The sequence below is a fragment of the Pyxicephalus adspersus genome, chromosome 4, assembly GCF_032062135.1.
Source record: "Pyxicephalus adspersus chromosome 4, UCB_Pads_2.0, whole genome shotgun sequence".
Classification (NCBI taxonomy): Eukaryota; Metazoa; Chordata; class Amphibia; order Anura; family Pyxicephalidae; genus Pyxicephalus; species Pyxicephalus adspersus.
The window spans coordinates 47,644,596-47,659,324 of record NC_092861.1 but is presented as its reverse complement, the minus strand read 5'-3'; the positions used below and the strand labels follow the sequence as shown (position 1 = coordinate 47,659,324).

The 14,729-nt window shown below is 38.8% G+C and overlaps 1 protein-coding gene across 1 annotated transcript in view; it reads left to right on the top strand.

Annotated features, from left to right (window-relative positions):
- The first annotated feature begins 4,996 nt into the window (after positions 1-4,996).
- The window catches only part of GOLIM4 (golgi integral membrane protein 4), a 64,176-nt gene continuing 54,443 nt past the window's right edge, over positions 4,997-14,729 (top strand). Inside the window, exon 1 of the mRNA XM_072410143.1 lies at positions 4,997-5,468. Within this exon, the coding sequence (XP_072266244.1) occupies positions 5,270-5,468 (199 nt within the window). The 5' untranslated portion in view covers positions 4,997-5,269. The remainder of the gene's footprint in view (positions 5,469-14,729) is intronic.

The window sequence follows — 14,729 nt, the reverse complement described above, 5'->3', positions numbered from 1 at the left end:
AACACTGGAGATGGAAATCATGATCTTGGTTGTAGACAGTCTGAGGTCACGTCTGACAGCAGATATCAAGATCAGGATATGAAGGTCTATTGAAGTATGCAGACAGACAGAGGCCAAAGCATGCAGCAAGCACGTCCTGGTCAAAGACTATCTGAGGGGCAGGAGGCAAACAAACTGTAACCAGTAAAAAGCCAAGGGTCAGGACAGATACAGATACGGGCTAAGGCCTGACAAACCAGGTCACAAGTAGCACAAACATTAATAACACACTACATGGGCAGGGACAGATTTATACTTTTTGGTCCCCTAGGCCAGTTAGCTTGTGCTGCTTTGAGAGAGAGAGGGGAGAGAGAATGAAATGGAGAGAAGAATGACACCTTAAAAAAATGTCAATATATCCCATATACTTCAGTATAATCACTTGTACTTTTTGTGGTCATTCTGCCCTGGACCATGGCCTAGGTGTCCATGTGGGAAATTCGGCCCTGTACATGGGCAGAAGCTGATAAGAACTGATAGCAGTGCAGTCCTGCTGCTGGGAGAAGGTTTAAAAATCCTAAAGTGCCATCTAGATACATGATGATGTGTGCCTGTGCATGTTAGCCAGTGGGCAGTTACCATCTGTATTTGGATGTAAAGGAGAGGTGGGTGGAATAACTGGGCTATTAAAAGTTAGAAATATGTCCGGAGAACAATGACACTTTATTCAGGACTGAGGGAGACAATTAAGGGGTGGACAGATAGATTTGTGTATCACATGCGCACAGATGGTACTGAAAACCAAAGTAGGCTATGAGTTTGTCAAGTGAGAAGGTGTACAGAGAGAAAAGTCCAAGTTAACTTTAAACTGATGAGGGGTTTTAAAGACTCACCTATGGATGATTCCTATATATTTCTCTTTGTTACCTTTACACTTTACCATCTATTTGTTTGCATGCGCAATTAAAGTGGAAGTTTCATAAAAAAAACAAAAAAAAAACAGGCCAGTACGTCCTGCGCCATTAGGCGGCGCATTCAGGACAGTGGGTAGGTACAGGCTGTGGGTTTCCCCTTCAGTCCTCCCTTTAAAAAAACATTAAAATTAAAAACATTTTTACATTATATAAATAGCCATTATTTTATATAATGTTCAAAATTTTGGGATAGGTCTGATTAAATTTTTTTGGTATTTGTAAAAAAAACACAAGTTTGAGGGTAAATTGTACTAAAATATAAGGGGGAAAGGTGTAAGTAATTTTCTGGCTTAAAACTCTTTGTTTTACATGTGTGCAAACAATGAAAAAATACCTAGAATACCTTGTAAAGCAGTTGAGTGGGCCCTTATCAGAGTATCAGATATATTAAAGAAGTTTTCCTGTCTCAGTGCCACACTTGCCAGTCAGCCCCTGGGGCAGGGCATAGGGATAATTGCCAATCCAAATCATCTCTGCTGACTTCACAAACAAGTACAGGCTGCAAAACTGAAATAAAGTGAAGAGGCTGAGCAGCTCCAGTAGTTCAAAGGAGCCAACAGTCTGTTACAATATTTATTTGTCCATTGGAGATTGATAGCATGCTTGTATTTATTGTGAATGAAAATGAACACAGCACACCTGGTAAACATGTTAGGAATGACCAATGTATTTCCTTTGATTTACAGGAAAACCATATTCTATTTACATGCATCCTCCTGACACCTGAAAATTTGTTGACTCTACCATGTTCAGGAGCCTTGCAATTAACATAACTCATAATACTAATCTCTATTGCATTATTGTTAACAGAAGGGATGTTGTACAAACTCCAAATCCCAGCTCTTCTGTAATCACAATACAAATATTAGTACAACACAAACTCACATTACATTCCTAAATCACTGCAGATTTATAACTTTAAAGTGCAGTTCTCTTTACATTCATTCATGTCTACATTTATCTCTCAAGTTAATTACACTACATTTGCCCATCTCTCTAACATGTATAACCACCCTTCTCAGTTTATAAAGAACAATAAAACCTTTGTTGAACAAGTCATCATTGTTCAAAAATATACTCCTAATATACTTATTAATTGCCTGTTCAAACATGCTAAAAAGCTCAAACCATTCCATGAGATGTACAAAAGTATTTATTTATATATGCTTTTATAAACCACTTATTTTACATCTGTAACAAAAGTTTCTTAACATACCATAGGTTATTAAAAATACAATATTTCATTTACCTAACTAAAAAAATAAATAAATTTAAAGTAACTATGCATTAGGTCTGATCTATTAAATCTCTCCAAGATTGGTGAAAATAGACCATCATGGGAGAACCTGGGTGATCTTGCAAATCTGGAATGGATTTCTTAAAAATCATTTGCTATTAATTGGCATTTGTTTTCAAATTTAGTCCTAGACTGAATCCATCCTAGGTTTGCTGGATCACCCATGATAGTCTATCTTCTCCAGTCTTGGAGCACTAAATTAAATCAGGCCCATTGCCTTTACTTTCACTGATCCATACTTGATAATTTTGAACACTAGAGCAAGGATGTCCAATTCATGTCCTCAAAAGTCATCATTCGGAGAATGTTTGCAGTCTCTGGCCATCTATTTTAGAATTTTTGAAGTCTCTGATCATCTCCCATAGAATGTTTCTGGCCTCTCTCAATGTCCTGCACAATATCTGCAGTCTATGACAATCTTCTGTAGAACGTCTGAAGTTTCTGACCATTTTCTGTAGAATGCTTGCAAGTCTGACAGCTTTTTGTAGCACAAAATTCATGGATTGTATAATTTATGAAGTATGTATTAGATGATTTCAGGGACCATTCTTATAGTCCCATATATAAAGTAACATTACCACCACTGGTGTAAACAGTCTAAATTTGCTTTTGTCAAATAAAAATGTCCAACTCTTCAGGAAGTTACAGATTATTGTCCCCTCAATGTGGTCCCAGGGTCCTTCCACCAAACCTTACATTACTTCAAAGCACAATAACGAGTGCAGGGAATGACCAGGACAGACCTTAGACTGTGTTAGATTCCTTGGACATACTGTAATTAGACTAAAAAAAAAAAAAATCACCTTTACTTTTGCAGATCCATTGATCCCTCCGGAGGTGTTCTATATAGGGCCCCACCATCTTCTTTACCCTTTTTCTGCCTTCTGGCTACATCCCCCAATTCGCGCATGTGTGAGATCTGCATTTTCTTTTTCCCTATTGAAGAAAAAGCTCCTTTTGCTGGCTGCCTAAAGATTAAAGTGGAAGTAAACCCAAAACTAACCCAAAACAAAAATATCACACTTACCTTCATTTCTGCAGATCAGTCGATCCATTGGGAGGCTTCTTCTATAAGGTCCTGCGTCATCCCGGTATCTGTCTTTGGCCCCTCTCTTTGTGTTATTCTTCCTACGTCACCCAACCTTGCACTGCGCAGGCGTGAGATCAGGTGATGTAGATTGGGAAAAAAATTGCTGATCCCACAGAGCATGCGCTTAATGAAAGGGCTCTTTCTGAGCATGTCCAAGATGCTCAGGCATGCGCAGAAGAAGCAGCCAAGAGCCTCTCGGGATGCGTGACGTAGGTCTCCTGGGAGGCTCTCCGCTCCCATTTATTCTTGACCGCCCAGGCAATCGAGAATTAGGGGGGCGGTGCTGCACTTGAATAAAGGGATTGTCTACCCTTTTATGTTAAGTAAAAATTCTGAGTTTGGGTACGCTTTAATTGCACTTAGACACCATGGGTTCCCTTTAGTATCATAGATTGTACATACAAAGTTCTTTCCAATCGGCACAGTATTGCATTAGTACACATTGTTGTGCCTGGCAACGTATGTGTATCAGAGCTTTGTTGCTTTAACCCCCCTAGCGGTATTCCTAAGTGTGGGGTGGATTTTACATGCTAAAAGCAGTAATCTGGAGTCACACTTAGGGTCGCTAAAAACATAAAAAAGACACTTTCCTTGTTCCATTGTCGTCCCCCGGCTGGGCCCTGCAGGTCCTCGGGACACGTCTTTTTTCTTCGATATTCAGCCGGCGACTGCAGAGACGATCTCTGGGGTTTCCTGGGTACGTTGGTGTGGGCGGGAGGAGCGGCGGGAATTCCAATCATTTTGTATTGGATTCAATACAAAATAGCTGTATTGAGTCCAATACAAAGCAATTTTTATTTAATATATAAATAATTAAATTATATATGTATATATATATATATATATATATATGTATATATGTATATATATGTTATACATGCTACTGTACAGTTATTTTACATGTTTAACTAACCTAAATAACTTTTTTAACAGATTTTTGTTTTTTAATTTAAATTTATTATTAAATATATTAAATATTGGACATATTTCGGTGAGTTATGCCAAAGAATTATAGCCTACATTGTAAAATAAATTTCCATGCAAAAAAATGTAACTCTTTTTGCATTAAAATACGAACAGAATTAGAATGCTAGGGGGTTAATGCAGCAAAAAAATGTCTTTCCCCCTCTTAATGTATTTTTTAATTGTATAGACAACAAATTTTACAGAGATTGGGAAAGGGTTGGGAAAATGTATCCCTATATTTGTCCTGCTAAACACAAAAACAGAAAAGAAACCCTGAATGTAGGGATTGTGATTAAAGCAATAAATGAGAGAAACCTTCCTATAGTGATATCAAAGTTGGTAAACTCATCCAGTTTATGAAATGTTATATCTCTGTAACAGGATGTTAATGGAAATCTCTTTAGCAGTGCACACAAGAAAAAAAAAACTTTTTAGTCTGCTTTAACTAAAACTAAAAAAGAATTGGCTTTGCATGCCATTTACACGTATTTGAATTTGATATCATCCTTTTACAAATACATAACAAATCCCTACTCAAATGCTGGCATCTTCTGTCTTTTTTATTCTTCCTGTACATTGACAAACTTCTCTTTTACATGAAAGCTAGAGCCCTGTGCTTCGTTTTGCTCGCTTTGTTACATTCCAATAAAGCAGCTAAAAAAAAAAAAAAAAAAAAAAAAGCTAGCGCAAGCCAGGGATAGAGCTGGAGGCCCTGAATAGTTTGCAGTTCACATTGCTGGGATGTTTTAGCAGGAGGCAGCTTTGTATTGTGTGCAGCCCGGAGAGGGGAGCGGAGCAGAGGAAAGCAGAGGAGAGCAGAGGAGAGGAGTGTGTGCCCGCTCGGTGCTGCTGGAGGAGCATGTTAGTCCTCTCCCGGGGAAGGAGAACAAGTTAGGAAACTTGGAGGGGGAGAGGCTCGTGTGACTGCCACATACTGCCCGGCCGGACCATGACTGATGACCCATGAAAAGGGAAATGGGAAACGGTATGTGCTCCAGACGACAGAAGAGGATTTTCCAGGCTCTTGCCTTGCTGGCTGTAGCCATTGCATTCACTTATGGAGCTCTGGTGAACTACGAGCTACAGAAGCAGCTGAAGAAAGCCGAGGCATTGGCAGGGAAGTATCAGCAGCACCAGGAGTCCCTCTCTGCTCAGCTACAAGGTATGCATGGAGTATGTCTGGGGGGAGAACTCTGCACCCCCCCCTTACATTACAGCTGTGGAACTACAAGTCCCAACATGCATGGCTAGCCTCAGTGTGATCAGTGCATGAACATTACTTTCATTGCATGTTATCCTATGAAAAGAAAGGATTTATTTTTCTCTAATTTAATAATCTGGGCACATTGTAATCAGGATTTTCCCCCAATATTTGTACAGCATTACAATACCTCTGTAAATATTTATTTTTAAAGTTAATGAATGATTGGCAGGGATTTACAGCATTTTATTACCACAATCAGGGTCTCTATATATGTTTTCACACAACTTTCACCCAGGAGCTGGATTTAGCTGGAAAATAACAGAACCTTGCGTAAGAGTTGGGTGAAACTTTGATGAATGTTTCCAATGATCACCTCTGATCCATTTGTGTAAGAAATATTTTGATTGACCTGGAATGAGCCATAAACACTTCATTCATTTATATTGAGGACTACATGAGGTGGGAGGTAAATATAATTCTGCAGAATGTTGATGAGATTGGGATGGCCTTTACTGAGCTTGAATCAATATAATTTATGTCAAATCTTTTTACTTTGGACAGTTGTAATGCAGATGCTTAGAAGAATACAGTTTATCTGTAAGGAATGTCAGAGAGTAAACTTGTGTGTGTCCTCCTCCCCCCTAGGCTCACAGACGTGTACATGTTCTGCAGGCACACAGCATCCTAGCCAGGGATGACCAACACCCGCCATTACATGACACACAACATCCTACATATGGAATGAGACACTACAAACTCATCATGGGTCTAAACTGGAAACATTCATTCAACTTTTTTTAATATTCCTGGATTTAAATGAAAGTTATGTCTTTGTAGGAGGATATGTATTCCTGTGTGTTGTGTTTGTGTATGGCATTCTTTAAGCTCCCAATCTTACAATGAGCCTAATTTATAAAACCAATACTGGAGCATATAGATTATCATGGGAGATCCAGCAAACCTGGAATGCATCTAGCCCAGGATTTAAAGAAGACTGTAGTCTGTGGACTAAGGACTATGATTGCTGGATCACCCAGGTTCTCTCAAAACAGTCCAAATTTTCCAGTCTTGGAGAGCTTTAATAAATCAGGCTCAATGTTTATCCAAAAAGGCAGCTATTGTATCAAAAGCATGCAGTTAGTTTAATTGGTTCCTCAAAGAAATTGGCCTTTAAGCGGATTTAAATTAAAATAAAAAAAATTACACTTACCTTTAATTTCGCAGATCTGTTCATCCACCAGGAGGTTTCTTTGATCGGGTTCTGCGTCGTCCCGATATCCTTATTCAGCTTCGACCTTCTTCTTTGTACGTCACCCGATTTCATACAAGTTGGGGTGATGTAGATTGAGAAAAAAGTGCCGATTTCACTGCGCATGCGTGAGGTTAGCATTTTTTTTCTTCCATTAAAGAAAAGGCTCCTTTTGCGCATGCCTGAGATCGAGCATGTGCACAAGGAGCAGCCAGGGCCTCCCAGGATGTGTGACATAGGCATCTTGCGGCGATCAAGAAAAAGACAATTTTTACTTTATGTAAAATTATTGTCTATCCTTTTATGTAAAGTAAAAATTTTAAATTCTAAATTAAAAAAAAATAAAAAGTCCACTTTAAGCTTTGTACACACGTCAGATTACTGCCACCCATGTTGCAAAACTTAACATGTGTACAGTGTTCATTGTTCATCATTCTGCCCTGACTGATAGATGAACAACCAGTTTATATTAAGGAGAGTAAAGCAGGATGCCCACTTACAGATACATTCACAGAAGATTGTTTCCAGCAAAAGTCATCTGATGTAGTGACACTGGATTGTGAGACCTTTTTAGGGACAGCTAGGTACATGACTATGGACTTTGTAAAGTGCTGCGTAATATGTCAGTGCTATATAAATACTGGATAATAATAATTTATTGTATGCATGTGGTTAAAACATGTAATGATATTGATGTAGTTTCTCTTTACATCAAAAATGACAGTGACATGGCATGGAGCAAGCTATAACATTGCCAGCAGTTATTATTATTTTAAATTGTATTTATATAGCACCAACATATTACACAGCGCTGTACAAGGTCCACAGTCATGTCACTAACTGTCCCTCGGGCTCACAATCTAATGTCCCTACCTCAGTCATATGTCATTATCACAATCTAAGAGCAATTCTGAGGTTAGCCTATCTGCATGTTTTTGGAATGAAACCCACACAAACACAGGCTGAACATACAAAGTCTTGCAGAAAGTGTGCAGGCCCAGACTAAAACTCAGAAGCTAGCCCTGCAAAGGGTGCCAGTCACCAAGCGATATAGCGCCAACATATTACACAGCGCTTTGCACAGTCTGGAGTCATGTCACTAGCTGTCCCTCACAATCTAATGACCCTACCTTAGGTATACGTCATTATTAGAGACCAATTTGTTGGGGGAAGCCATCTAACCTAACTGCATGTTTCTGGTATTTGGGAGGAAATTGAAGTGTCCGGAGGATAGTTACCAGGTTAAGGCCTAAACCTCGGGACCCCAGTGCTGCAAAGGCCAGAGTGCTAGCAACTAAACCAACCGTGTGGTTGAAGTAAACAATGTAAACAATGTGTGTGAATTCCAAAAAAAGGAATAAAATGTACTAAATGTTATCAGGACCTGTATTACCCATGTATAGTTTAGTTTATTGACTGGTTCTGTAGAAAATAGTTTTTCCCCTAAATGCTTTTCAGTATGGCCAGCCTTGCCAGTGTTTTCAGTAACATCCTGCCAAGTGTTAGATGCCAGAGATGATGGGGCTTACAATCAGAGGAACGGGCTGTGAGCTAACTGATAAATAGACCATATAATAAGATTACTTAGCAGGAGGAATTACTAAGACCTGGAGCATGTTAGAAACAAGCTCACAATGCTTTATTACATGTGATTTCTGTTTGTTAATCAGGCAGAAGTTTTTTTTTTATATGGATGGATTAGTTATTCTTAAAGTATACCTAAAACTAAGAACAAAAATGGGTGATAATGAAGCATACCAGTTTATGGATGTGGTGGCTGCCTGATCAGACCACTAAATTCAGTCTCCTTGTAACTTCCTGTGCACTGAATTGAACTCCCTGTCTGCCAAGATCTCTTATGTGGACTACAGAACCCTCCCCCCTATTCTGCTGAGGAGGGGAAGGGTTTGGAATCCTGAATCAGCCAAAGGTGACAACTGCTACTCTATAAATACTGTATAAGTACCTTACGCAGCATTGCTCCAATAAAACTTGATACCCCATATAAGCCCAATATGATGGCTGGCTTCATAGACCAATAAAAGGGGCCACAGAATTCTCTTTTGCAGGAATTGTTACTGTTAAGTCAGACCTTTGGCTGTGTATAAATTTTTATTATTTCCACATGCTCTGAAGGTAACCTCATATTATCCATGTGCATTCATCTGCGAACCTTTTTAGGACAGAAATCACAAAAGTAGCATTATTTGAATGTGCAACACACAATGCTATGAGGGAGTTCACCATACATATTGAACATCGGTGTAGGATTACATGGGTCCAGGGTGTCTTAGTGTGACATTACGTACATTGTTGTACTGTAATGCCATTTGCTGTGGCACCCTTATGCACCTTCACATTCCAAATGTGTTCCATTATACTTTTAACAGAACTACAGCAGGTTCCTATTTCTATTTAAATGAATGCAACACAATGCATGGAAATTTAGAAAATGAACCCATCTTACTTTCCTCTCCAATCCCATGATCTTCTCTGTGAGGCCGGCTGGAAGAAAACATGGCCAGGATGTTTTGTTTGCAGCAGCTGTGCAGTGCGGAGCTGGGAGGAAAGTAAATATTTTACCAGGCAGGCTGCACTAAGAGGGTTGGTGTGCACGCGGTGGACTGCAGTGTGGTTGTAGACTTTTCATGAACTAAAGTTGGATTGCCATACAAAAGCCAATTATATGCTCCTACATAGGCCAATTGCTATGTTATGGATGGAAGTTGTTACTGTGATAATGCTTTGTGAATGGGACATTTGGAGGAAGTGTGGCGCTGTGTTAATTCCAGGCAGGTAAATCACATTCTACACATCTCTACATCTCTCTTTTCTTTCTGTGCTACCATTTTGTAGAGAGCTGTGATTGGTCAGACAGAATGCTAGTGTAACTCATATGTTTGTATTATGCACAATACTTCTTTTGCAACTTTCAGAGTCTTAAAGCTTTGTATTACACACTTGGTTCTTCATACCTCTGTATTACCTAACCATATCTATATTCGGCATGCAGCGTCTCATACCTCTTACTTATAGCAGCAACCTGATTGTATATGTATGTATATGTACCGTTCTGCCAGATCTGTTTGAGCGATGATCATTCACTATCTATTTTGTGTAAGCTCATTTAGCGAATGTGGATGGTTCTGTGGTACACTTTCTCCCTTTCATGTCACTTACTGCATCGGTCAAACGATCGTATCTAGTGTGTGTACAATTTTGGTGGATTATATTTGAACAGTTGTATGGTTACAGCAGGTACAGGCTCGTGCAATATACGATTGTTCAAAATATTCATGAATAATCCTTGATCCGTCGTTCGTTTTCTAACAAATATTGCACATGTGTACCTAGCCTTAGAGATTTCAATTGTATTATCTTGTAATATCTGGAATTTCAGTATGACCCTACAATCAATGGATAAAATGCATTAAAACCACTGTATTTTTTTGGTCAGACTCCAGTCTGCCAAGCAATGTAATTCCTGGGGTAGGATTTCTGCTGTAATTTATTTAAGGGACATTGTGGGGAAGGGGGTTCTCTAATACAGTGGTTCCCAACCTTTTGGACACCACGGGCCACTACATTTACGCATGTTCCCCAAAGTGACGTCATGATCCCAGCATCCGCGCCTCCCCCCTCGCAGGTCTGAGCCCGCGACAGGAGAGTAGGTGGGTTGTGTCCAGGAACACAACTGGCTCATTGTCATGAGCCTGCGATGGATACGGGAGACATGGTCCGCGGCTCTGGACGGTGCACCCGCCCAAGCCAGTCCTTCTCCCGACCCCCCTGGGGGGTGCACCGGCCAGAGCCGCAGACCACCAAAATTTTCTCACGAGCCACAGGTTGGGGAGCGCTGCTCTTATAGAGAAAAAGTATAGGAATTCACTTGCAAACCGAGATGTGACCTTATATTGTATCAGCGATATGATTGCTGTTTTAAATAAAGCCTGTTCATAGAAAGAGTTGGGGGGGGGGGACCCAGCAAGTCCAACCACTACAGGGGGCAAGTACAAGTCAAGTCACCCTGCACAAGTAGAGAGAGCAGCAGTTACCGTCCTTAGTTATAGGAAACTCCCACAAAGGGGGTTCCTGTACAGCATTATACTCCAAACTTTCAGGAATACACACACACACATTTAGTTTTACTTTAATAATCGGTGATTAAACAATTTATTTTTTTCCTGGGCAGGAGGGAGCTTAGCAGATGAGATTTATTAACCCGCAGTGATGCAGCCCCTTGTTTTAAAGAGAAACAGCTTTTGGTAGGACACAAGAACAAGGATTATTTATATAATATATATTGATGTGTTATGTATGGCATGTGTGTGTTTTACTGCTGTTAAGCAATAGAATTTTTTTTTCGTCCTTACAAGTACTGTTTTTTTAACTTATAAAGGGTCTAGGTAGAAAAAAAAGTTTATGCACAAAAATTTCCATCAGCCATTCCAGATCATGGGTGGGTCAGTGGGTGGTGGATGTCATTTCAAATATTTGTGCTAATAACTTTTTTTTAATTACTTCCCTGCTCGACACACATACACAAATACCATTTTACACACTTAAAAATAGTTTTCTATCTGTATTTGTCTGGAGCTGTACAAAGTTTGATTGGTTGGAGGTTATTGCTGCCTCTCGCCCTGGGGAGGGTTTTTCCTCATCTCCATTCCTACATAACAGCCAAGACTTTGGTGTGAGCTGAATTTCCTGATTTCTTGGACTGCTCTAGCACTTTCCTTTGGAACATACATAGAAGCTCTGCTTTAAAGTGCCCATTGACAACAGTCAAAAATCAGGTAGTCTGTGCAGTGATATGATGTCTGTGGGGTCCTGCACAAGTGTATTCTTGTGTCAAATGTGTAAAGAAGTTCTCAGCACTTGTGGATCCAAAGAAAGTCCCTTTACTGTAATTCTACACTAACCAAAAGTGTTTAAGGGTGCATTGGTCTTCCTTAACATGGTGAAAGTTTTTCTGTCTGTTGCTTTGATAAACTAGGCTGCCACCAAAAATGTTTATTGGTAAATGTTGGTTGGTCTGAGTTAAATATCTTTTGGATATTTTTTTTTTACTGTACAGGTGCATCTCAATAAATTAAAAAATCATCAAAAAGGTAATTTATTTCAGTATATATATATATTTCAAACTTTTATTTATTTTCATTTTGCTGATTATAGACTACAGGTAATGAAAACCGATCATTTAGTATTTCAGAAAATTAGAATATTGTGAAACGGTTCAATATGGTAGAGTTATAATGGACACACACAAAAAGTGATTTCTAAAGAAGCAGGCTGTATGCAGGCATATTATTGGAGAGTTTGGCAGTAAGGAAAAAATGTGTCAAAAAAAGGTGCACTAGCTCCTGTGAGGTTTGCACGGCCCATTCCAGAATTTTGGTGGGTTTCACAAGGGATGGACGGTGTCTGGAGTCAGTGCTACAAGAGACACCACACACTGAAGTATCCTTGACATGGGTTACAACTGTCACATTTCTTATGTCAAGCCCCTCCTGAACCACAGACCACATCAGAAGCGTCTTACCTGAGCTGAGGAGAAAACAGACTGGACTGTTGCTCAGTGGTCCAAAATCCTCTTTTCAGATGGAAGTAAACTTACATTTCATTTGGAAATCCAGGTCACAGAGGTGCTCAAGTTGCTTGAAATGCTGAAATAAATTAATGTTCAATGATATTCTAATTTATTTGAGATGCACCTGTATGTGAAGTCTGTATATAACAATATGTTATGATGTTATGTCTATTTGGCATTATCAAATCATTTTATGGCTGTCTTTGGCCTATTTCATTCATTGAATTTTAAATGTTTTAACCTTGGAGTCACAGTATCATGTACAGTCTTTTAAAAACACCCACTGCCCCAGGCCAACATTCCCTGACTGGCTTTTTTGTATTTTTAAATCTCCTCCCAGCCTGCTGCATGCAGATTGAGGTTTTGTGAGAAAAGTAATAGGGAGGGGTGTTGTAATGTTTTCATAAAGCTGTTGTCAGCACCCAGCTGACTTTCTTACCAGCTGTGATGTACCTGCACTGCATAGAGAATCATAGAAACTTGGGATGGGCTCACTGGGTCCTGGATAAGGGGGAAAGTGAAGTCTTAATATAAACACATTTCTTTTTTGCCTTAGCTATGATTTTTACACTTTCTATGGAGGATTACTTTGAAATGGCAAATTAGAAACAAATTTATTTGCATTTTTTTGTGTTTGTTTTTATGTGTGTTTTGAATAGTGTTACATTTAATGATGCATTACACACACCTTGATGTTACTAACGTGTAAATGTTATACCTTCTTACTGGTGACTAGAAAAGATTCAGATGTTTGTGCATTGGTTGGAGTTGTGTTGTGTGTCCCTCAGTCAGTACACACGTTGTTGTAACCACATAATGGAATATATCTAAATGTAGCACCAAATTACAGAAAAATAGTGACAGTTTATATCTGAGGCTATGTTATGTTACACTGATTCACTGTACTCATTGTGAACTTGTGTCTTTTGTGTATGCAGAATTTGTCAAAGGTATGTCAAATTCCTTCAAAATTTACTTAGGTGATATGCTTACTAAGCTGCTACAGTATATTTTGACCCTTCTGACATTGTAAGTTAGAAAACCTTTGTATAGTTAGATTTGGGGTGTTTGAAAGGAATCATTTAATATGATCTTTCATTGAACACTGTGCTTCATTCAACAATTGCCTCACCTTGATAATGTTTTGTGCCAGTTTACAGCAGCACAGATTTGCTGATTACCCCTGTGTGTCATTTTATCTTTTATATTTCCTGAAGCATGTATGTGTATTGCCAACATTTCACTGTACTCGTCTGTTCTTAAATCATTAAACCTTCTAGGGTACGTTTTACATAAAGTATTATTTCCTGAAACTGATATTAGGTTTCAGTGCAAAAGGATTAGAATGTTGGTTAAGTTGTTTGTGTTTTGGGAAATTTTCCTATGTTCCCTTTCTCAAAAAACTGGGAACACCAGGACAGGAAGTAGGAATAAATCTTTTCAGTGTGAACATAAGCAGCAATTAAAAGAAAACATGAACTGTTACATGAAGCGTGGCCAAATTTATTTAAATGGTCATATATTTTTGGCTCAGTAGCTATGTATTGTTTATCTGGAAATGTCCAGAGATTTATATACATGGTAACCTGAATACAAAGTTCAGAGTTGTGTAAGAATGAAAGACATGTTATTGTGCTGTAATTGTAAATGTTTTTATTTTAGACATTTTGTTAGTAAACTTATAAATTAAAAGTGAACTCCAGCCAGAAAAAAAAACACTATTACACTCAAGGTATTTTCCAATATCAAAAAACATTATTCTTTCTTTTATTAGTTACTTTATGTCCCACAAACACATTCCCTTCCTTTATGTGACTCCACTATTATCTTCCTATGAAGATAAGGCTCTCAGGTCCAGTTTCCTCCTTTCTGTGGTTTAGAGAAGATGACGGTAATATGCTTACATCATGCTTCTTTCTGTGGGTGGGTACAGGCATTGGGCACCTTTTAGCACTGCCTATGTCCATGTCGCTGTATTCCTATTGATTAATGGAAATTGTAGTCTGTATTTCCCCTAGTAAAGATGTTTGATGGGACATCTGTTGCCTATGTAGATCCTCCTCTAGGTATACAACAGATGACATCAGGAGGTAAAAACATTCATATTTGTTTTTTTGTCCTGACGCATTCCTGCATCCTGTTTATTCTAAAAAGATGTTTTCAATTCTTCCGCTTATATCCTTTGTTGAGAACTGTATATCCCTAATGCCTGTGGCTACAACTCATGCTCCAACCAAATGTCTTAATTTGTAGCCACCTAATTGGAAGAAAGTTTTTTTATCTATTTTTCATATACGATTGGATGATTGAAGTTATGTGTTAACTCTTGAGGACTATTAAATTTTAGATTTCCTTTAAATAGGGGGGGGTTTAATGTACA